The sequence below is a fragment of the Hesperophylax consimilis genome, chromosome 4, assembly GCF_061612785.1.
Source record: "Hesperophylax consimilis isolate HC1 chromosome 4, BYU_Hcon_1.0, whole genome shotgun sequence".
In the NCBI taxonomy this organism is placed as follows: Eukaryota; Metazoa; Arthropoda; class Insecta; order Trichoptera; family Limnephilidae; genus Hesperophylax; species Hesperophylax consimilis.
The window spans coordinates 2223101-2248531 of NC_142839.1; the positions used below are offsets into that span (position 1 = coordinate 2223101).

Genomic DNA, 25431 nt, shown 5'->3' on the forward strand with positions numbered 1-25431 from the left:
CAACACAAAGGTTGCTTTGATTGGTGGATGAAAATTGAATGTGGCCAATCATATCGTTTCAGAGCAACGGTCATTGAAACATTCGGAAGTTTACGTGCGCTTGATAAAAAACGGTTTTTAGACAGTATTTTATCGTTATTTATTTCGTAGTTAATGTGTAAATAACCTGAACCTTTTGGTAAGTACGCTTTATTATTGTTTGTGTAATATAATATAATAATTATAGTCTGTTCAGGAATAGTTTTCATTCATAACTGTTATAAACTCGATTCAAAAAGGTTCCCATACAACCATGTTATGAAGAATGCCCCGATTGATTTTCCACCAACAAATATAACTTACAATGCAAATTGTACTACGTGCTGTGCGTTTATTGTAATTAGGCTTATAATTAAATTATTGAGATTGATCGTATTGTGTAGGAACATATTTTGTTATATTTGCAACTGTGAAATCCCTCCTTACGTGATACCTAGGTAACGATTATTATGGTGATGCATCACATGGGTTGCATTTGTTTCAGAATGAATGATTGCCTGCCTATCCAAAATAAAATGATATTTTTCTCGGAATATTACGGACAAAACGTGGTTTCATAATAATAACCAATAATTTTACCTAGAAATGTTTATTATGTAGGTAGACCGTTAATCGTTAACCAAACTTTGCAACACCACAGTTTGAATATGTTAGTCAGTTAATTACGTTGATATTTCACCACTTTTTTCGTTGAGTATCGCTATACTGCATTAGATTTAATATTTGTCAAATGTTTTCGCGTGGAACTTTATAAACAACATTCCATCGAAGTGGTATGAAGTTTACCGCCATATTTTATTCGGATGCCCGTTATTCCGTAAATGTTTTTCTATGTTTATTCTACAAATTCTTGGGAGGCTTGGGACTTTGGGAATATAGAGAATTCACTCAATACGTGCGATCTTAATATCTCACTCTTTTATACTATTATTGCTTATAAAATTCCATTATATAGCAGTAAGAGCAATTGTTCAGTTGGAGTTCTATAACTTTATAATGATTATCTCACCAAAGTTATCTCATCAACTGTCGATTAACCTAGCTACAAATGTTGGGCTTGATATTCCACCGGATTATGCGTAATTTTTTAATTTTTTTTTTTTTTTTTTTTTACTTTTTTTACTTTTTTACTTTTTACTTTTTACTGTTGTTTTGTGACTTTGCTCGCGGGGGGTCGAACCCTGTTATTCCTATTACATAATATCCATTCAAATACCCTGTTAAGTTTCTCTTACTAATTCTAACATTGTGCAAAGTCCATTAACATTGTTTTTTATGTGGGGAACAAACCAAAAATGATAAGGAATTTCCTTAAAATCTCTTCTAATGACTGTTAAATCTAATCTTTACAGACAGTGCAGGGAAATTTACTATTATAATTTCATTATATCTTGCTTTTATCAATAATATTCCATAATGATTATTTTGGTAATTTGCAGATAACTCTATAATAAACAAAAATACGAGATGGCGCCAATCAAGTTGGCGAGCAAGGCTTCCCTGGGCGGCATCAACGGCATCTTCACAAACGGGGTCAGCACGCGGAGTCGCAATGGAAATCCTACCAAGACCCTCAAAGAGACAGTCAAAGCTGTGGGGAAACGAAAAGCCGGCAGTCCCCTGAAGGAAACCACAGCCAAGAGGGCAGCTTTCGGAGACATTACCAACAACACTGTGGGCAAAGGTCTCCTGAACGACAAACACAACAAGAATATCCTTGTTAAGAAAGTGACTGTGGAAGCTAAGACTCTACCCTCATTGAAGGTAAATACTTCATGTATTGTTATGGTTTTATTGATTTGTTTACTCATGTGAAATTCCTGAGTTAACCCTGGAACCCTGTTTCACATCTACTTAAGAGTCTTTTGTTTCAGAGAGATTTTATTGTTATTGGTACAGACGGCATAGCTCCCACTTTCATCACTCAGGCCAAAAGCTGTTGTGCTTTCTCCCTGTTTCAACCTATTCCTTCGACAGCAACCCTCTCCCTTTAATTATGTCTACTAGGATCGCCCTAGCTACACTCTATATGCAGACTAGGGAGTCAAGGTCGGACATTAACACATTTGCTTCCAATCACTCCATGGGAGTTGTATCATTCTCTTCCCAATTGCTACTTATTCCCATGGGTGGACCAAGCCAAAATACTTTTTCATGGACAACTAAAAGTGCCATGTAATCTTACACAGTACAAAGCTGGCAGTGAACATGTATGCTATATGTTATGCACTTCCTAGTTGTATGAACATATTAATTGGATAAATAAACAATAACAAAGAAGGTTGCATAAATATGTCATTATCACATAGTATTTTCTGTCGAGGCTTTAGCCTGCAGCAAATTAATTAACACCATTACTTAATTCTTCATTCTTTTCATATTATTTACATCTATTTATACTTTCAGTATAATTAATGAAACAGGAAGTAGTCAGGGAAGTTAGTCAATATTAATATTCTTTCTTTTTAGGTTTTGAAGCAGAAATGTCAAGAAAACATAGCTCCACTAACCAAAAGACACAGCGGTGCCAAAGTTGTTAACAAAGAAAACACTGTGAAGAGTGTGCAGCCCGCACCCACCAGAGAGGCTGCTAAACTGCAGCCCTTACCATATGCCAAAGCCGAAATCAACAATACCAAGGCCTACAGATCTAATGAATCTGTGAAGAGTGCTTACTCCAACAAAACCTCGAGGCTTAGTGATGAATTCAGCGAAGTATCGTTGTACGTATCGGCTGTTGAAGACATGTAAGTATCCATAAGTTTACCTTTATAAACCTCGAGGCTTAGTGATGAATTCAGTGAAGTATCACTGTACGTATCGGCTGTTGAAGACATGTAAGTATCCATAAATCTATCCTGAACAAGTCTTCCTTTTCGCTGTTTATCGTGGCCTTAACTATCTTTTATGGTTAACATTTGGTCTCACTAATGTTTTAATTTTTATTGTTCCGCCTTATAAGAACGCCCCTGTATACCCGTAATTATATCTTAAATTTTTTACATACCTTTTTATTAACAAGATATTTTGTGGTTTTTTTTCTTCTGTTGATTTATATGCTTTGTTTTTTCTATAAAATTTATCAACTCCGACTTATTTAATAATGTTTTTTTTATCTCAATAAATGCCCGGGTTGCCGGCAATTAAATTTTAATTATATATCGCCACCCAGTTGGGCAGTGGTAGGTTATCCAACAAACTATTGACCGACATTAGTTCTTATTTTGATGCATTCCATTATTTATTCACTGTGTTAATGTAGCAAAATGTATTTCCCAGGTCCACTGTTAACACTACGACCAATAGTGCAGAAAAGGTTGCCAACAAAATTAAGGAGCTGGCTATCCACAAGATTGAAGAAATCTCAATAGTTCCGGAAGGAGTCTCTGACTTTGATAAGGTCAATTGGAATGATCCTTTCCAGGTGTCTCACTATGCAATGGATATTTTCAATTATCTGAAAAGCCGCGAGGTTTGTAAAAATATTTATTCAGTCTTCGTTTAAGTTTAAATCTTAAAGCATAATATATTTTCATTACAAGTTAGTGTCATGAGATGCTAAATATCATGTAAACTGATTTGCTGCCGCTCAAATTAAATACTTTCTGCTGCTCTCACTGTCACATCACTATTGTCAAGTATGTCACATCACTACTGTAGGTAGTAGATAGCTAATATGTTAATATTGTGGAGTTTAATGTCATCTCGATTATGACAGTGAACAGTGTTTTCCATAAATCATCCTTAAAGACTAAACGAAACACTCACTAATAAAACTGAGTGACCTCCACTGTAACATTTTTTTTTATTATGGCATGTAACCATAGATTAAATAAGAGACGGAGCTGCCCATAAGGGTGAGGAAACAGACCAACTTGCGTGGGAAGTGGCATGGGCGTGTCCCTTCTATGTATCAGCCGGTGTATACCAGAACATCCTTCGGACAAAGGAGTTTCTCATATAAAGCTCCGTTGCTATATAATATGCTTGGAGAAAATATAAAAACTATAGGTACGTTAAATTCATTCAAGAAAATGGTCAAAATCTCTGTACTAGATGAGAGTGATGATTTTGGATCACCCATGTTGTCGCTTATATCATAATTCCGTGTGGAAGCTCTGTTTCGATACAATCCTTATTTACTTACTGCGCATGTACTTATTTACTTCTAAAATAACTTTTTGTTATTATATTAACTTCCGATTTGATTGTCCGGGTTAAATCTTCCCCATAGGAAAAACTAAACCCTTCCACACACTTTTCCACAAATGATCATCTAGTCCAGGGGTGTCCAAACTAGATGGGACCCAGGGCCAATAAAAAAGACTAAATACATTGGTGGGCCGCAAAATATTTATAAAAATAAAATACTGGTAATAATACGTAATATCGTTATTTTATTATCTACTTTTTCATTAATTTGTCTTTTACAATTCTGTCAACATCAACCTCAATACTAGTGGTAGCTAAGCGCAGTGCATGTTTAAGTGAAGTATCTGTCAATGAAGACCTGTATTTCGATTTAATAAACTTCATTGTTGAATATGCACTTTCACAAAGGTAGGTACTGCCCATCATCGAGCCCATTTTTTGCCCGAAATTCGTCAGTTTCGGGAAACGTTCAGCGAGGAGCTTAAAAAAATCAATTCCTGTTTCCGGACTTTTTTTTGAAGTCGGTTAAAAAAAGGTTCAATGGGCCGCAATAATCTAAATCGCGGGCCGCATGCGGCCCGCGGGCCGTGGTTTGGACAGCCCTGATCTAGTCAATCAACATTATGCAAGTGCATTATATAAGCAAAATAAATACAAAACAATACACGAACAACACGTCAACTCACCAGAGATCAAATGGGAAAATAATTCACCGACTCCAGATATTTTCATATCAGAGGGTTCGGCTCGGTAGAACTTCTAACAGGGCCTATAAATCCTACTGATCCCTCAACATAAATATTTAAAAACTCTTTCATTATCCTACATGTATTCAAAATGACCGACTTTTGCATCTTAATATATAAATTTTTTGATAGATCTAATACGCCTAAATTTTTAATGAGAGAGCTATGTATAATGCCAGTAGCCGAAATAACAAATTGTAATATTTTTATAGTCTTTTTTTTGTATTTCTTTGGCATTCACTATGTAACAATTTCTAGACATTTTTTGTTTTTTAAACACTCAGAACATTAGAACGTCAAAAGACGTAAACATGATAATAGCGGTCAAGACATTAGAACGTCTTTTCACGTAAACGCGCGAGATTTTACAAAAATCGATTTATTTCCGTCACTAGTATACGGATTGCCATGATTTAAAAAACAGAGTATCGATAATGAATAACGCTACACGTCTGTATTCAAGAATATCTATGGAACGTAGAGGTGCATTATCTAAGCCGATTGGATCTGTCATCTTGTTCGTTCATAATTTATTGCGTTTCTAAATAATTTATTAAAAATATTTTAGTTTGGATGGTTAATATTTTGAGGTGACTAATAGTTTTAAATTATATTTCTTCAATATATAAAGTGTTATTTCTTTACAATACTCAGAAAAAAGTACATTTTTCACGGCTTTGAAATAATGGTCAGCGATTTTTACATATTTTTGACGTTTTCATAAAATGTATATTTAGAAATGCAAATATTTACGTATAACAACACAATACAATAGTGAATTTCATAATCTTTCCAAAACATTTTTTAGAATGAGGCTACGTTTCCCAAAACGTGAGTTATGAAGCTTTTAGCAAAACTCGTAAATAACACAAAAATTTTCTCATTTTGACAGTTCTCAAAGGAACACACAGTAAATAAAAGTCTTTGTCTGAGAGGTTAATGAGTTTTATTATTCACAATGTACATTTGTTACGTATAATTTTTATTAATTAGCGACCGGTTTCGACACGTTCGTGTCATTAACTAGCTATGTATTTTAAAACTTTTAGTAAAACTCAGTTTTAAAATAGCTAGTTAATGACACGAACTTTTAGTAAAACTCAGTTTTAAAATAGCTAGTTAATGACACGAACGTGTCGAAACCGGTCGCTAATTAATAAAATTTATACGTAACAAATGTACATTGTGAATAATAAAACTCATTAAAAAACAAAAAAAAAATTATAGTCTGATAATGCCAAATTCTTTTTATTTCATTTCCTAAATCTGTGTATTTTCTTATTTTTTCATTAACAGATTTTTTAATATTACAGGAATTTGGAATAGCGACATCAATGATATAAGTTATTTTTTTAATTTTGTCATGTAAAACTATATCGGGTCCATAGACATATGAATATTAATAGACCTGCCCTAAGTGATTAAAAGCGTATTATCCCCACTCCCCATACCGGTTCCATTGGAGCCGGCTGTGCTCGCGTATGGCCTCAAGTGAAATTTGAAAACATGACGTCATCATTCTTGTGCGAACTATGGTCGAGGCATCATCGGTTCATTTTACGAAATAACACGGCAAAATGTTGACTTGTACTATGAAAACTTGTAAAAATAGATTTGAAAAAGAGAATAAACCCAATTGTCGTATTACATTCCATATATAAGCATTATTTTACTTTATTTTAAGCATATTCACATCGTATAATATAGATCAGTTTTAGAAACATATACTATCACATCGAGAAACGTCTGGACGCGAAACACAAAGCTGGTTGGTTGCTGGGAAGTAAATTATGAACATTTATAAAAGTGTCTTAACTAAATACTTAAACGAAATATTCGACTCTGAAAATATAACCGAATTTTTTTTCCGAATTTGGACTTCGCAAATTTGTTCATAACGTGGCGAGTAATTTGCGCTCCCATGTAAAAATGTCTATTCATTCAAAAGCAGATTTTACTTTTAAGAAGTAAATGGTGATATTATAATGCGAGATGCCTATTTACTGTCAGATTGATTTATTGACGAATCACAGTCAGCCTTACGCCCTTCGTTCTTCAACAGTTGATTTTACCCCTCGCCATTATCTTCTCGTCTATTAATTCCTATGTCTGTGATCGGGTCTATTATGACTAATCGTTCGGTCTGTTAGTATAGTTTTATCATAATATATTTTATAAAATTCGTTTTCTAAAAATGAATTTGGTTCGTATTCATAATATGGTACTATATTATGGCAGTCAATCAAGTTATGTTTAATTACCAAATTTTGGTGAATTATTTTTAAAACTTGATTGTGCCTAAATGTATACTCGGGCGGTGCTAATATAGAACATCCCGATATAATATCTTCTATAGTTTCCGGAAAAGCCAAACATTTTCTACACAAATCATCAATTTGATTTGTATCTTTGATTATATACTTTCTATAATTTTTAGTATTAATGACTCTATCCTGAATAGCAAGCATAAATCCTTCTATTTCTGCGCTCAACTCTCCAATACTCAACCATTTGTTTGACGAAAATTTGTCAACATACGTTTGGTTGAGATAAGTGTTTTGCGTGTAAAATTTTATTTGACCAGGAATCTAATAATTCCTGGTTGGGATTTATAAAAATGTTGGCATTCTCATCGTATAAATTTAAAGGTGTAATATTTCTATCTGCCTTGCAAATTATTTTGTGCATTTCTGAGCTATGAGATTTCCTATGGAAAAAAGTTCTTAGCATTTCTACCTGATTATGTTTCAAAGAAGTTATTTTGACTATACCTCTACCTCCTAAATTTCTAGGTAAATTAACTCTCTATATTGGACGTACAGAGCCAAAGTCATTATGAGATAACAAGATCTCAAGTTTTTACGATATCCTTAATATTTTTGATAAAACAAATATGATATTATATTGAATAAATATAATGAATGATAAATAAATATGATACTATAATATTATTCCACACCTCAATGCTTATCCCACATCCTTAATGTGCGACTGCTATAGTTAATATTAATGGATTTTCGGCGCCACCATACATTTAAAAACTATTTTTTTGTTTTGTTCAACACAGTGAAGAGATAAGGGTGATCGCTAATTACTCTCATTGAACATGTGTGAAATGTAATGTATAATTGTGTCCAATAAATAGAGAAGTAAAGAAGTAAGAGTAAGTAAGTAAGTAAGTAAGAGTACTCGGAAAAGTAATACTTGTTTAATTTAATGTTTTCCTACTGCCCCTGCAAAAACTCTCAGATCAAGGTGTCGTCAATGTGTGCCGGTGCCCTATTGAATTTGCAGTATTTGTGCGGGCTTCACTAACTGGGTCCCGTACACGTTCTATAGCTGAATTTGGATGATGGCAATTAAACTTTGTTAGCGTAGTTCTAATTAATCTTTCTAAGTTATCTAAATCTGTATTAGACCATTTAATTATGCCAAATGAGTACGTTAATAGAGGTATTGCCCAAGTATTTATTGCTTTTACTAAATTTTTAGCAGATAGATTGCATTTTAAAATTTTCCTGATCCTAGTTTGAAATTTAATCCTAATCTAATTTTTAATACTAGTATGGTCTAATCTATTTGATTGTGGGTATCCTAAATACTTATATACCTCATCCCTTTTCATACTAGTAATTTGGAAATTTCTAAATATACTCTCGTCCCCATCTACAATTTTGCCTTTCTCTATATGGATCGTTTTACATTTATCTAAACCAAGAGTATTTTGATATCATCTGAAAAGTTTTTAACTACCTCGATCATTTTCTCTAAATTTTGTTCAGAATTCGAAAATAATTTTATGTCATCCATAAATAATAAATGCGAAATTGTACTACTCTCCCTTGTATTACCCTTAACTTTTTTCCAAACTTTTCCTTGCTTTTAATTAACACATTGTCGTCGGGACACGGCATTTGCCGTTTTTCGCGGACTGTCGGTCAACTGCGGGACACGGCAAATGCCGTTTTTGTCGACTGTCGGTTTTTGGCGGGAAACGGCATTATACGGGTTTGTTATCAGCGTGAAATAAAACGTCTTGAAGGGTAATTTGCTACCTGGATTCTAGGCGACACTCTGTCGACGTTATTTGAGATGCCTTGTCCGGATTGGCTAGTGTGCCGCTTGTAAAGGCATCGCCAGAAATCTACAGTTTTTATGCGATCTCAATCTTCAGTTTAGTTTGAGTCATCAAAAATAGTCACGTATTGGACTATTTTTCATACCGCTCGCAATGTTTTGTTTACTGTTTGGTATTTTATTATTTGAATATATTAGCATTTTATAGGACTTTATCTTTAACAAAAATGTCCTTACAAGCCAATGATACGTGTACTTTTGGTGTGTGATGGATTATCAACATATGAAGTGTACTGATTCCTTGAAAGAATAAATACTATCATTCATAAGTGGAATTGGCTCTTCAATTAGGCGAGGCAACCGACTCTTTTTTGACAAGAAGCAATTAAACTTATGAGTAATTCAGTGTTCGCATTCGGCCTTAGGCGACACTGTTCAATATTTACGCGATCAGATTTCACACATCCAGCGATTGTAAAATTGCAGGCATGGCAAATATATATTATTATTTATTATATAACTATATGATATAAATAAACATGTTATCTTTTACATGGAATTTTCAAATATTGAATATTGAATGCTATTTACTGAATTAATATCAGGTTTTTATATTCAGCTTTGAAATGTGGTGAAATTATGATGTAATCAAAGCAAGTATAATTTATTTTTGATGATCGAGTGTCATATTTGATTTTTTGAAAATTTCAATCGAAAATATTATTTGATTTAGGATGGGTTGTTTCGGAGAATTTGAACAATTCATCAAATTTCAACGTTCATTTTCAAGTTCTGTGAAAGATTTTTTCAAGTTCTGTTTTTATTTCAGTTTTGTCAAGCAACTAGCCTACAATGATATAATAACAGAAGTTGAATAAGTCTTTCACAGAACCCGAAAATGAACGTTGAAATTTGATGAATTGTTCAAATTCTCCGAAACAACCCGTCCTTAGAAATTGTATCAATTTTAAGAAAGCGATATATTTTTATGCTAATCGCGAAAAACACCCGCTACAGGCTAGAGTCTATTGTTTGAAGCGCCCGACTACAATGTGTTAACATTTTAGATAGAGGATTCAATGCTAAACAAAACCAAAGAGGACTCAATGAGTCTCCTTGAAAAATTCCTCTTTTAATTGAAATGCCCGGTATTACTATATTCTTTCCTTTTAAATTGATAAGTAAATTGGTATTCCAAAAGTACGTAATATTTTCCAAAAAGCTAATAATAATGGGGTTAATTTTATATATATTTAATACTTTGATCAGCCACGAGTGCCGGACACTATCGAAAGCCTTTTGGTAGTCTATATAGCAAGTATGTAAATTACGTTTTCGAGTTTGAATCTGTTTTAGAATTACAGAATCAATAACTAATTGTTCTTTACATCCCATATGTTTTCTGCGACAACCTTTTTGGTGTTCAGATAAAATATTTTTTTCATCTAAATGAGTATTTATTTATTTATTTTATTTATTTTATTTATTTATTTATTTTATTTATTTATTTATTTATTTATTTATTTAGTACAGGTGATGATACAATGACACATGTAGATAAAAAATACTTTGACTGCCCAACTAGGAGGAATTCCCGTTTTAGGACAGTCAAAATTGAGTTAGTATTCATGCACGCATACATATTTTGTAAGAACAAAAACAAAAAAGGAAAAAAAAGAAAAGTAATATAATATATACATAACTAAAAAAATATACAGGGTGTATCGGCACTAACCCGACAAACTTTAACCAGCTATTCCTTAGCACATTTGGAGTAAAAAATGTTATGGGCACTTTGCTGTCCGGTAGCATTTTTTTTTCAATTAAAAATAAAAAAAATTAAAATTTCCACACTACATCACTGTCATTGGCATTGCGTTTCGTGTTAAACAGCTGTTATAAGCAAGTATGTCAAAAAGCGTCTTCGCTCTTTCGCACACACTAAATAATAATAGTTAAAAATGAGACGAATGGTGCCGTACTATTTCGTTGTGACTGAAAACGTGCGCCAATATAGGTACACACGTGCATTATTCAACGGAATTCGAATAAAATATTTGCCAGATGGGTTTTCAAACTCTGTCAAAGGATAAAACAGTGGTGACATGTGGTGAAAATATGAATAATAAATTTTTTATTAAAAAAAAACGTTACCGGACAGCAAAGTGCACATAAGATTTTTTACTCCAAATATGCTAAGGAATAGCTGGTTAAAGTTTGTCGGGTACGTGCCGATACACCCTGTATATATATAACTAAAAAATAATGATACATTAAAAAGAAAAATATTATTATAAAAGATTAAAAGCAAAAAGTTATAAAGTTAACTGATGTTAACTTGTTGTTTGGTTTGTTTAGTTTTGTTTGTTTTCTTGTTTTCTTAATGTGTTTGATATTTTGTTTGTTTTATTTTTGGAAAAGTGTGAGTTCACACTCTTTTCTCCCTAATTGGTGAAGCCAGACAGTGATCGATTTACGAAGAGCACCTATGCTTTCCTTTTTCCAAGCATCAGGTATAAAGTTGTAAAGTTTTGGGCCTAGGAATGAAAAATGTCTTTGAGCAAGTGAAGTTTTGGTTGTGGGTGGTACGATTGGATTCCTCCGTGAGTGTCGGGTGTCGTGAGAGTGGTCGATAGATGGGTAGAGATGACGGTTTTTATGAGTGTTCAAAATTATTTTCCTCATGTATAATTGTCTGACATCTAGAACTCGTAACTCTTCAAATAGTGAATCGCTGTGTATATATAGTATATATTATATCTGTCAAGCAAGAGGTTAAAATTTTGTATATTGTCGGTAAACATGTATTGGCCTATGACGGCGATGTAATGGGTCTGTACTGAGAGGGATTATTAATATTTTCGCTTTTGGGCAACATATAAGTAATGCCATTAGTTAGAAAATTTGGAAAATTTTGTGGTTGACTGACAAATTTTGAAAGATTTTTTTGCCAAAAGAGGATGTAAAGTAGTTAGACGTTTGTACCAAAAATTATGTATCCAATCGCAACCCGTGGCTTTCCAATTATGAGTATTTTTAATAATTTTGGTTAACAATTCAACCGATATATTAGAAAAACTCATTTGTTCAATGCCTGAAAAATTGAGTGCTTCATTTTCTATCCAGGGACTTGACTCGTTATGTTTTATATCTTTACTCCAAATTTTAGTCCAAAAATCGCTACTTCTTATTGTTATTATTATTTACTTAATATTATATTAATAAGTAAATAATAGTAACAATAATTTATGTACTTATTACTATATACTTAATTCTCGTATTATTATTTACTTTAATTACTATCTAGCTAATTTATTTACTTACTTACTTTTTATTATATTATTTACTCACCTATCGGTTATTATTTACCTATTTTTATTTAGTTATTTTATTTTTTCTTATAATTTATTATTCATACTATCCATGTTGTAATTGTTAGTATGGTTACCCTATGCTTGTGTCTGATAAGCCAGCACAGGTACCTTGTACTTAAGTTAACAGAAGAATATTATTGTTGTCAACTTACTTACCAGTGCTTCTTTTGTTGACATTTTTGTTTTTATTTTTCATACATTTGTTACTAAAATTTTGTTTATTTTTGTCTACCGGTCACGAAACGACCGTGTCATAAACTTTTCTTTTTTAGGTTTAAATCTAAAGTTATTATTATATTAAGTTTACATATTTGTATTGTTTTAAATGATATAATTGTAAAGCTGCACATCTTGATACAGGAATGCCCTAGTGAGATGTGCAGAGTACGTTTTTTATGTTAAAAACTGTTTTTTTGAATAAATAAATAAAAATAAATTGATTTGTCAGTAAATGAATCTGACAGTCTACAAGTAACTCGCATTGTAGTATCACTATTTTATTCTTCGAAAATAAAATAAGTAGTCCTTTTAACGATGGTGCCTGAATTCCTCGTTGTGTGAATAAAAAATAAATATGTATGTATTTTACCACTGTATATATATTTTGATATTTCAACATTATTTCGTGATGTTAAATCCACTGCAAAAACTTGCTTAAATTCAAGGCCTTTCGCTCATGGGTATACCGAAACTTCTCTATCGACGCAACTCAAGTTTAAGTTTTCACCAATTATCTCGGCTTTTTTTTTTTTTTTTTTTTTTTAAATTAGCTTCACTCAGGAGGCCCTGAGGGAAAAAAATTCCCTCAGGGCCTACTTCATCCTTGGGGATGCTGTATGGAATGGAAGGAGAGGAAGTTCTGGGAAGGAAGGAAAAAGGTATAAAGGGTGGTTAGGTGAGGGTCATTGTGTCTAGGTAGGATGGATGGAGAGTCCGGCTGGAAAAGTCAAAAGACTCCCCTCAATCAGTCTCTCCCGTTCTGGCTCGCCACGCAGTAGGTGGACAAACGCATCTGCCGCCAAGACCTAGACATACCTCACCCCATGAACCCGTACACCCTGCTGAGTCACTAAACGTAGCGAACCACTTGGGGTGGCTTATGACGGCGATACCCATAAGAAATTGAAAATAACCATAGAATGAATGAGAACACTTCAGCCATCACTGTCATTTCGCATTCAAAAATGTTTACAGAATCAAATCATGATGAACACACCGTTCTTATATTATTTATTTGCTCTTGTGACGTATTCTATTTATACTGCTTTTTCACTTACTTTCAAAATATATTATTTATATTGGTAAGTAAAAACAGAAAATCGCATATTTTCAACAGATATTATTATATTTTAAAAACCTTTTTAAAACAAATAATATAGAACAAGTGTTTTGACAAAAAATCAGTACCTTAGGCCAAGTATAAGTTTTTTTTTTTTACAAAATATAACATATTTAAGCATATTTTATACACTCTCCTACAAAAGCTGACGCTTGTGGTTAGGAGAGGACAACTTATTGATAACTTAAGAATTTAACATATTAGAGATTTAGACATAATATTTTTTAAGATTATAAAGGTAATTAAGTATGGTAATTAGTATGCTAAAAGGTTGAACAAAACTGCAAAACTTTGACCTTTGATTCTGGAGAATGACTCCCGTGTGAATTACTTTGTATTTACTTAGCACAGCAGTATATTAAAAAAATGCAAGGTAATTTATTCAACCTCATATCACAAATTTCTCGAAAACTGGTAGCTTGTGAGATACAACTGGCAACTGAAACCCACCGGCCGGGGGCCAATACGGCGACTTGCAAGAGACCGAGGTGCGTCGCCATTAAAAACTGGTCTTTGATAAGTTGCGTAGTGTGGGAACCGCTTTTTAGCTAGTTTTGTTAGTAGCCTCGTGAGCGGATGGCCTAAGTGTACACTAAAATTATGCTCAGTTGCATTATTGGCGATAAGGAAATTGTATGTGAGCAAATTTGAACTTAGTGGTCGCTGAGTTTGATTAGTTAAAGCGGTTGTTTGTTTGCATTCAAACATATTACTAATTTCATACAGAAGTACAGATAAATAACCTGAAATTATAGTCTCATAATTTTGTAGTTTTACTCATATCATCTTGAATTTCCCAGGTATCCTTTGTCATCGAAGACTATATGTCCCGCCAGAAGTGCTTGACGGGGGGCATGCGGGCCCTGCTGGTGGACTGGATGGTGGAGGTCCAGGAGAGCTTTGAGCTGAACCACGAGACCCTGTACCTGGCCGTGAAGCTGGTGGACCTGTTCCTCTGCAAGGAGGTCACTGGCAAGGAGGACCTGCAGCTTCTCGGGGCGGCCTCGCTGTTCATTGCTTCCAAGTTTGATGTGAGTGTTATTTTCTGCGATTCAATCAAAATGTCAACCTATCAACATATGCATGTAAACAAGTTGATTCAGGATTTTGTGTGTAAAACTGCTGATATGTGTAAAAATACTATATTAAAGTAGTCCCGGAGAGAGGTCATACTTACCTCATCTACGATCGTCCTCTTCCTTGCATGAAAAAGACAAGATACTCAAAAGATGATGTCATGTACAACCCCTCTCTGGGACTATGTACATCTGTTCTAATGTATGTAATTGTAATAACCTTAATTCTGTTTTTGGATGGGGGGATACATTTCACAGAATACCGTTTAACATACGTAATAAGTAGAGACCGGATTATATGCAACAAAAATAGCCCAAAATATGCATGCAAATATGCAATAAAAATAGCTAAAATATGCACGAAAATCCATAAAAAGGGTCAAAATATGCAACATGAAATAATACAGGAAGTCGTATTTTTACATATTTTTTTTTTATTTTAGTAAGCTATTAGTTCTCAAGGATAACAATTATATTTTCGAAAATATCAATTATAAAATGTATTTAACAATAAAATTTAGAATTTACCTTTAAAAACGTATATGACTAAGGGCCGTCTGTTTCAACAGAATGCTAAATCGTGAGCTAAGTTAAAAATTTAACTGTTAGTTAAAGTAACAAGCATGTTAAATCGGACCGCGCGCTGTTTCAAGTGCCTTTATGCAAAAGTAACAGTTACTTGTGTGGCCAGTCTAAAAAGCAGAATATTCCTCGAAATTACGTGGAAAAACGTACGGCATTATTTTTTGGTACGGCCACACCGAAGATTAAATATGATCTCTGGTTAAGTGACTGTCAAAATCAGTCAAAATACAGAAGTTTGTTGTGGGTCATTATAACCTCTTCTGACTTCTTGTTTGTTATTGTGTACGAATATTTTATTTCAGAATTTAATTTTTACTTACATGATGAAGATCGATTTATAGTTTTAGGAATAATTTCTTGAGAGTATTGGAGGGGCTAGTTTCCTTTGATTAATAATTGCAACCAGACTTTGTAAAAAAAGTTATATATTTATTACATAGTTTCTTTTCAATTATAATATGTATATTGAAACATTATATACAGGGTTTAATATAATAATAAGTTTTATACCAAAGTTTATGAAAAAAGATATACTTTTATTACATTGTTTTGTTCCTAGAAAAATATTTCTGTGGGTATTTAAAAATAAATGACGACTTGTTATAATATATACGATATTACACGGAAAAAAAATATAATTTACTTTCCAGTAGTCGTAAAATCTCCCTCAATTTGATCCGTCACAAATTTTGCAAGCTCTTTCGACATGCGATACCGTGCCAAAAATTCGGAATCATCCCAAATGACCATATTATTAACACGGGGTCGAAATGTTTTTGGCTTTCGCTGTAAAACATATTGCATGACGAATTCATCTTCACTACTGTCATCTTCGATAATATTAATCATGATAATCGTTTCGTAACAACACTCAACAGAAGAACCTTGCGTATAGAACTGTCAAATATGTCAAAATGGCGGAGTAACTCGAGAATCGCGAATAACTCGCGAGTAACTCTCGGATTTCGGGAAGTTAAAACAAAAGTTAAAAGTGACGTCAAACCAGGAGTTAAATTGATTGAAAAACGCATTTTGGTGAAATTTAACTTTAGCATTTACTTTTATTCTTACTTTTACTATAGCTAGCGTTGAAACAGACGGCCCTAAGTACTGTTCTAAATGTTCTGTAGACAAATTGTATCTACGATCGCTTAATATATTTTTGTAAGCGGAAAAGGAACGTTCTACGTCTACTGATGTGGCTGGACAGAATTTAAATTTGGGTGCGATTTTTGAACTTATTGTTCCGGGCAAAATTTCACCTGCCCCGTTGATGAAGTTATCAATTTGGCACAAAGGTTCAAACCCTGGGTTATTATTCAGTATGTTTTCAAATTTTTCTTTGAGTTTACTCGGGAATAGCTTTGGCAACGAGGAATTCATAAGGCGAATTTCCTTCATAACCTGAATAGATGCATTCAACGCCAATCCATGAGTTTCAAGCGTTTTTATACTTGCAGGTATGTAGGCGAAATGAGTGGTAATCATAGCTAGGTTTTTTTTTAATACTGGCGTCGTCAAACGATTCTTTGCACTGGAAAACTGCCAAAGCCTCTGCACTATCGAAGTCATTGATAACACCCTTGATGGCTTCAAAATGTTCATGGTAAAACATCGCAGCTTCGATCCATGTACCCCAACGTGTTATTACTGGCTCAGGAGGTAAAGGGATATTTGGCAGTTTTCAGGAAGCAAGATTCAGGAAATATTTTTTTTATACCCTCATTCACAAATCTGGCGATCGTAGAATGATTTGCCTTTTCAAGTTCTCTGCAGGCCACCAAATAGGAAGGTGAAGGTTCAAGTTTTAATGCACCAACAATCAAATTTGCAATGTAACGGCCGCAAGTGTTGGTGGTTTTGTCAGCTGAAATCCATATGATGTTATCCTTGAGTTCATTGCGTATTTCTTCCAGCACATGTAGATAAATTGATGGTATGTAATTTTTACGTAAAGTAGATTCATCCGGTATATTTTGATGTATACAATATTTTCTGAGAAAATCCTTCAAGGCAGGTCAGTTGTATAGAGGGATATTGCTTGCAAGAAATGCTTCACATAGATCCATGCTAAAGTGATTTTGTTGTTTACCTTTGGAGGTTACTTCACTGTTACTGCTACTTGCCACTGTAAAAACTTGTTGTCGTGGGCCCTTCTTCTGCACTCCTGCGATATGAACACTGGTTTTGACATGCTGGTCTATTTGGAACTTTTTTGTGCTAGAAATGTTTTTCTCGCAAACTCGGCAGTATAAAACTTTTCCGTCGTATGTAAATATTCCAGGATATTCAGCTATCCACGTATGGGCACTTTTTTTATCAGGGGGCATGGTTCACTTTCACAATGTACAACTTCGTGCAAACAAACAAAACACTAGACGAAACTCTAAAGAACAGCGCGTGCGACCAGTCAAAAACAAAATTCGCAATTCACTGAATTACCATAAAAATATACCAAATCACCCCTCATACGAATGAATGAATTGTTTTCGGCAATTAGCCGAGTAGAGGCGAGCGCAGGCGAAGATGAGAGAGGTTCCCCCCCCCGCTCCGGCCGCCGGCCGTAGCGATCAGTAAGATCAGTTATCAGTTCTTCGCTAAGCTTCGCTGGCCGCGCGCCTTGCTATCTGACGTCTATAGTGTCGCTATGTGAGGCATCTGAACGATATCAAGCGTAAATATGCAAGATCTCAAATTATTTGCTAAAATATGCAACTACCGCTGAAAAGGGTCTAAATATGCATTTGCATATTTGCATATGCAAATGCATATAATCCGATCTCTAGTAATAAGTATATATGCACCACGCTGCATTAAAAAACGAAATGCATAAGTAGACATTTTGCAAAAAAGTTTTAGACACTAATGCTTAGGTAAGTGTTTTGTCTAAAATAAATCATTAGTCCTAATACATGCACTCATCCCAGTGTTACCAGTGCTTGCAAATCACCCAAATTTTACATTTTCAAAATAAAATGCAGAAATTAAAAATTTATTTTTTTATAACTATTGAAACACGCATCACCAAGTTAAGCTAATTTTTTTTTAAATCCCTGGAATTTTTCGCACACTGGTGGGACTGATGAATCAGCCTCGTGGGATCAAACGGGTTAAATTACACCGTCTTTTATCTTTGAACCAAGTTTCCTTGACCCTTTTGAATCTAAGTCATTGCTGTTATCCTACAGATTCGCACGCAAATATCTCAGATTAACTTACTACCATTTTACTCAGATTCCGTGATGAAAATAATTGTACAGCGATAATGTTTTCAACATAAAAAATAATGATATAATTTGGACGCTGCTTGCTGTTCAAGCGCAATAATAATCAAGTTATTCAATTATTCTCTTAGGCGTTATTCTATGTTTTATGTATTTGAGTCAAATGGGTAATTGAAAATGTTATTTCAGGAGCGTATACCCCCGCTAGTGGACGACTTCCTATACATCTGTGATGGAGCATACAACCTGAGGCAGCTGTTGACCATGGAGATTAATGTCCTGAAGGTTATTGGGTTTGACCTTGGCATTCCCTTGTCCTACCGCTTCCTGAGGCGCTATGCAAGGGTGAGTTTATTTACTAACTAATAGAGAAACCCAAAGCTAGCAGTACACAATTAGTGAAACCCTCAAACCTACAACCGAAATAATATGTAGTGAGATTGCGAGACTTGTACGTGTACATTACCTTTTGTTTTTGTATTTTCCAGTGCGCCTGTGTTTCAATGCCCACACTAACATTAGCCCGATTCGTCCTGGAACTTTGCTTAATGGAATACGCCGTCATCTCCATGTCCGACAGCAAAATGGCTGCTGCAGCTTTATATTTGGCCATTCGAATGAAGAACTTAGGAACTTGGACTCCAACACATGTTTATTACACAGGTAAGAACAACACAATAACTGCTTTGTCGATTTTATGCATCCTTACAAGCAATCCTTAAGCCTTTCATTGGGGTTTTTTTTATTTATTTTTTTTAGCGAAATCAACAGTTTCCTATATGGCTGGTTAGTGTTTGGTTAACAAGTGCAATTTACCTAACTGAGAAACCAATTATAGATTTCCTCGTTATACTTATACATTATGAATTAAACAATGAATCAGTATATTTATAAAATTAACAGAAATTACATAATATGACCGGTCGGTGGCCGAGTTGACATCGCGTTTGGGTCCCACCAGGCGTAGTGTGTTCAATTCATCAGCTGGCTAAGTCCTCCATCACAACACAAGCAACATTTTTACCTTACTGTGGTTGTAGTTGGAGAATTTCAAATATTGTCAGGTTATTCGTAACCCGAGAATGTTTGACTTTCTTTAAAAATATATATATATATATATATATTATGTTTATATTTTATGTAGTTTAGTTTAGTTTAGTTGGGATGTGAATACATTTTTACCTTTTAAGCTAATTTTTTTACTTTTGGGAACAACTCAAATGGTCTCATAGAAATTGTTGTATCTCCCTTGCCATCATGGTGAGAAATATGATCTAAATGGTGTTAGAAAGAGAAAACATCATGCTTTATATTCCAATCTAGAAGTTAACCACAGAAGAATTAAAATGTGCTCCTTTATGAAACCAAAGGTTTATAATTTGAAAAAAATTAATAATTTTTATATGAAACGACAAAAAAAGTGAGGTGACAATAACGTTTGTAGTACATTTGTCTAATGAAAAATGTGTGTTTTATATTTTTTTCATTATCAATAATTTTTGTAACCATAAACATAAGGTGGGCCATTTTTAATTTTTTTTATCGTTGTATTCAAAATTGTAATAAATCAAAAATTATATTTTTATTTATTACTAGCTGTACCCCGCCACCTGTTGCCGTGGCTCAGTCTTTCTGTGCAGATAGAGAAACAATAGCGCATTTTGCTTTTACGCCCAACAGATGGTGCTGTTTTTTTAAAAAAAAAACCTGTCACAGGTGACATCTGTATAATATAGGTATATAAAAATAATTTAATTTTATATAGCAACATCTGAAAATTATCTACGCACACTCAATGAATCAATTTTGAAAAATACATGTGTATTTGTAAGAAATATATTTTATGAATTTTTTCTAAATCGATTCAACTTTGTTTATATGTAATGCATAAAATAGAGACCACACAATTGATGCAAACTCTAGATGGCTTTTTACATACGTAATGCATAGCTGTTTGATTATGACAATGTTTGTGAATTCTTCTGTTTTTCTTATTATGAAACATGTTTGTGATTTGATTAATATGACATTTGTATTGTAACTTTCTATCGAGAATCACAACCTACGTATATTGGAGCTGGTTGCAATTTTATTTTCAACGTAACATGACGTGGTGACATTTCGAACCATTTAACCGCTTCTGTGCCAAGAGCGAGTTAACTCGCATTCTTGGCCTGCTGTGCACAGCTACACTTCTACCTACTGGCATTTAAAAGGTTAAAAACAACTGGTTATTCTGACAATAGACAGCTACGCTACTTAAGTCACCCTGCAATTTGATTCAAACATTTAGGTTATTTATGGGTTTGTACATATTATTATATTGGTTTTCATAGATCTTTCCACATTGTTTTATGATCCTAACATTCCTTGTATTGTTGCAGGGTTCACCCTTGAAGAAATCCTCCCCGTGGCCCGAGTGCAGAACATGTGCCTCCACAAGAAGCCCAAGGAAGCTCTGAGCACCGTGCGGAACAAGTACTCCCACAAGATATTCTTTGAGGTGGCCAAAGTACCGTTGATAGATAATGACTCTCTCAACAGGTCTTCGTAGGCCGTCCAAATTTAAATTAATTACTTGTTGAACGTAAGTACAAAATGCAATTGACTTTTCACTGGCAGTTCATGATAATTGCCCGGGTGACCTTATAAAAGTGATGTGTCTGAAATGAGCTATCAAAAGTGAAAAACAAGCAAAGGATCATTATTATTCCCATTAATCGGTGATTCTAACTGAAATATGTATGTGCTTAATATTATACATAATATTTTATGTTTCTGTTGCTTCACTCTAATTTTGTTGAAATTGTAAAATTTAAGTGGTATTTCAAAAATATTTAGTTTAACTTTGGACAGTGATGCAATATTCGAAATTTTAACATGTAGAAGAACTGATTGCGATATGATGATAGCTATAAATGAGTATCTGTAAAAACATAATCACATTTAAAAAATACTTTACAACAAATGAATTTTTGAAAGTTTAATTTTTTAAGAAATTATATTGAAACTTTATTTTTAAATTCTAATTTGTTCTCCTTAAACTTTCCGGCCTTTGGGGAATTATGACTTTTGATTTAACTCTGAAGGTAGCTTGTAAGTAATTTAAAGTTGAATAGAATGCCTATATGTAACAGTGGTTTGCCGAAGAGTGACAGAATAGGTATTTATATTTTCTATTATGTTTTGTCTTAGTATTCATTATAGTTTGGAAATCTATGTATTAAAAAATGGAAGCAAATAAAGTAGGACCAAGTTTATGCTCAGAACAAAGACATTACTGAAAACAGGGTAAAATTGCTTTGAGTTTGGGTGATTGTTTACCAATAAATCATCTCTAGGTTTAAGCGCTGTTGCACATTGCCATACTCGTCAAATAAATGATTTTCTGCCATTCTATAATTCTTACGATTAGATACGCATTACCTTTATTTTAAGTCAATACAAATTTGCTGTTAAGAATATTAGTAGAAGCAGAAAAAAATGATTCATACAAAAATAATTTTTTGTGTAATCAAAAGGCATTTTTAGCGTTGTTGTCTTTTTAACCTTTCCGGGAGTATGGACGCGAATGAGCGACGGTACACACTTTCGCCAAAGGAGTATGGACGACAGGGGTCGCATATTCATATTCGATGCGTATCCTGTAAATATGCATCGAATTGCCATCTATGGGCATATTCCTGTGACTTTACACCAATTTTAAACATTTTACATCATTATCGACAGAGATATCGGCTGTTATTTATTTTGCATACTATCATAAAATTTAATCAAAAAATATAAATCTTTATTTATGTAAAAAAAACTCACTCCCCAGAGCACAGCCAGAATTACATAACTTACTCCCGGAAAGGTTAAAGAGATTTCAACCTGGCTAAACGATCTGTAACAATAAAACCCAGAGGACTTATTTCAGGGATGATCAATGGTGGTACAGTGAAACCCGCGGACTAGGCCTCGAAGTTTTGTTTTGTTCAGTCCCTTGGGTAACCTAATAAGAGAGTTTCACACAATATGATATAACCATACAAATTAAGATTAAGGCATTAATTAGAAAGAAGCAAAGCTTCCACTGTATTTGTTATTCATGCTTTTATCCATTTCAAGAACAGAATAAGGTCTATTATTTTCCAATTCCTCAGTTACCTCGGCCTATAATAAGATATTCCTACATGTTGTTATTTTCCTTTGTCAGCTCACATATCATTTCCTTAACATAGTATTAAGTTGATAGGTAATTTATAATCTTAGATGTGTACATTCTAATGCTGTATTTTTAAATATTTTTTATGTACTATGTTTAGTATGGACTGGTATTTTGGAAGCGGTCTAAGTGAGTCAATATAATTTGACTTGGTTTTCTTGATAAACTCACCGAGTATTTACACTTAATTTATATGTTGAAATTTAATAAACTTTAACTAGAAAACGCTTATGTTTAACATCTCGGTATACATTTCCGTAATGCACATAACTTTGAAATAAAATTCAAAAAGTGAATCAAATGTCACAATCAAATTGAATTCAGTACCCATAACTTTTTCTTATAACAAGTAAATCTCCCATTTTGCCAATATTTGAACAGCGAATGGGTGGTTCTTGATTAAAGTGGGTTATTTTGGATGCATCGAAAGCCATTGTCGAGTATTGCAAATCCACACACAAAAATGGACGTAACCGTTTTCGTCGTGCGCATGATTTTGTTTGCAGTGCAAATGTAATAAAATAGGGAAAGAACATTTTAAGTCCAGTTTGTAACATTTTTATCAAGTTATTTATGAAATTGAAGGATTTACTGTTTATATCTACAACAAATACTGGTGGTATTGAAAATCATTAGTTATGTATTTTACCTGTGAATGTCTGTAATTATTAAAGTAATTTGCTGTTAACAATAAACCACATTGTTTCAATGAGAATTATTTTAATGCTCTCCACCCATTTGTAATATAATTGAGATATTCCTTTCTCATGAAAATACAAATACATAAACCTGATCTACATATCTGCATACAATAGAAGAGTTCATTCTACATACAGCTTTCCATTCATAGTCCTCTCTACATAACAATTAGAAAACATGATTAACAGCACATATGCCAAAATGAACCAAAGATGCTCTTCGGTCTGGAGGCACAAAGTTTGTTATGTTTGTTCAAAATCTCCATCAAATCTGTCAAACGCGAATTCTTATTAAATAAATAATATTATTTTGTGCTCAATATAAAAATTCTATTTTTAATTCAATTTTAAAACATTACAAATGTATTTAAGATGTTAATAAGATCGGAATTTTTTTTATGCAGTTTTCCATGCAAGATTCTAAGTGGTTAAATTGGGCCTAAACTCACCGTTAATTTATTATTTAAACTTCACTATACAACTTCTTATTCAATAGCTGTTGTTTCCTGTTCAATATATAACACACATATATCATTAGCATTAGAAATATTAAAGTTTTTTTTTTCTATTATGTACAATTGTATTATAGAACATTATTTCTGCAAAAGGTATCTAGTTGGAGTGAAGTTATCTCAAAAAATAACATTTCACGGAATCTATTCAACGACCTGTTTCGGTCATGATTATTTCTAAAAAATTATGTGCCATAAGGAATAAAAGAAATGATTGGATTTTTTAACATTTTTAAGAAGAAAAAAAAAATGAATTAATAAAACATTAAGATAGAAAAATTGTTTGTATGAAGCGTATTTATGTACAGTGCGCGTTATTGACTTTCAAATTGTATTATTGAATTAATTGCCTCGTAATGGGATCCTGGAGACTATCACGGCCGTCTCTAATTGCCTCGGGAAGTGCAGATATTTGCAGACTGGTGTTGTTGCAACTTGACAAATTACGCTTGCTAGAAATTTATATTTTTTTATTGTTTTATGTTCACTATTTAAGACAATTTTATTTAAACATAGAAAAGTATAAATTTAGAGGTTTATTGGCTCATGGCCATTTATATTTAACAATATGTTCATTCTTGTAATGTGTTTCAAGTGGTTTTTCGTTGTAAATAAATATCGCTAATTATATGTGTTTTTGCTATATCACCATTTTCAATCTATAACATCACATTTGTACACGGTGTCTGGAAACTCGTAGTACAAGCCTGAAATTGCTCAATCTACATCATGCAGAATTCAAAAAATAAAATTCAGTCTAAGCATTTTGAATTTTAATTTTTTGGGTTAAAAATCTTGGAGCCGGTTCTATGCTTCAACGCATTTTAATATTTGATATTACCCCCCTAGCAACCGATTTTTTTCAAATTTAGCCTAAAAAATTCCAACTTCCGACTCTCACTCGAAAATTATAGTTCAAATTGTAAAATCTTGTACCACAAAATTGACTCCAAAAGTGGTGTAGATTTACCAGTTTCCCGGCTACATTACGAGTTTTTGGACAGCCTGTATATACCATACTTATTTTATTCAGGGGTGTGCGCCCTTCTTACTAAAAATTACTGCCACAGATATGTCTACATTTTGATCAACCCAACCTAAATTAACTACCCATGTGAATGCTATAGCAAAGCGACTAGAATAGTCAACCCGTCAGTTGACTCTCACATCGGGTTGACTCTCATCGCCAGTTGACTCTCACATCGGCTTCACTCTCATCGCCAGTTGACTCTCACATCGGCTTCACTCTCATCGCCAGTTGACTCTCACATCGGCTTGACTCTCATCGCCAGTTGACTCTCACATCGGCTTCACTCTCATCGCCAGTTGACTCTCACATCTGCTTCACTCTCATCGCCAGTTGACTCTCACATCGGCTTCACTCTCATCGCCAGTTGACTCT

At 33.5% G+C, this 25431-nt stretch overlaps 1 protein-coding gene across 1 annotated transcript; it reads left to right on the forward strand.

Moving 5' to 3' along the window:
* Nucleotides 1-69: 69 nt before the first annotated feature.
* CycB3 (cyclin B3) lies at nucleotides 70-24630 on the forward strand. Its single transcript, XM_089631121.1, has 8 exons — nucleotides 70-178; nucleotides 1479-1803; nucleotides 2509-2786; nucleotides 3319-3511; nucleotides 14528-14758; nucleotides 18802-18957; nucleotides 19101-19275; nucleotides 20997-24630. Exons 2-8 carry the CDS (start codon nucleotides 1507-1509, stop codon nucleotides 21164-21166), a joined length of 1500 nt encoding a protein of 499 aa, XP_089487247.1. The 5' UTR covers nucleotides 70-178; nucleotides 1479-1506; the 3' UTR covers nucleotides 21167-24630.
* Nucleotides 24631-25431: the final 801 nt, after the last annotated feature.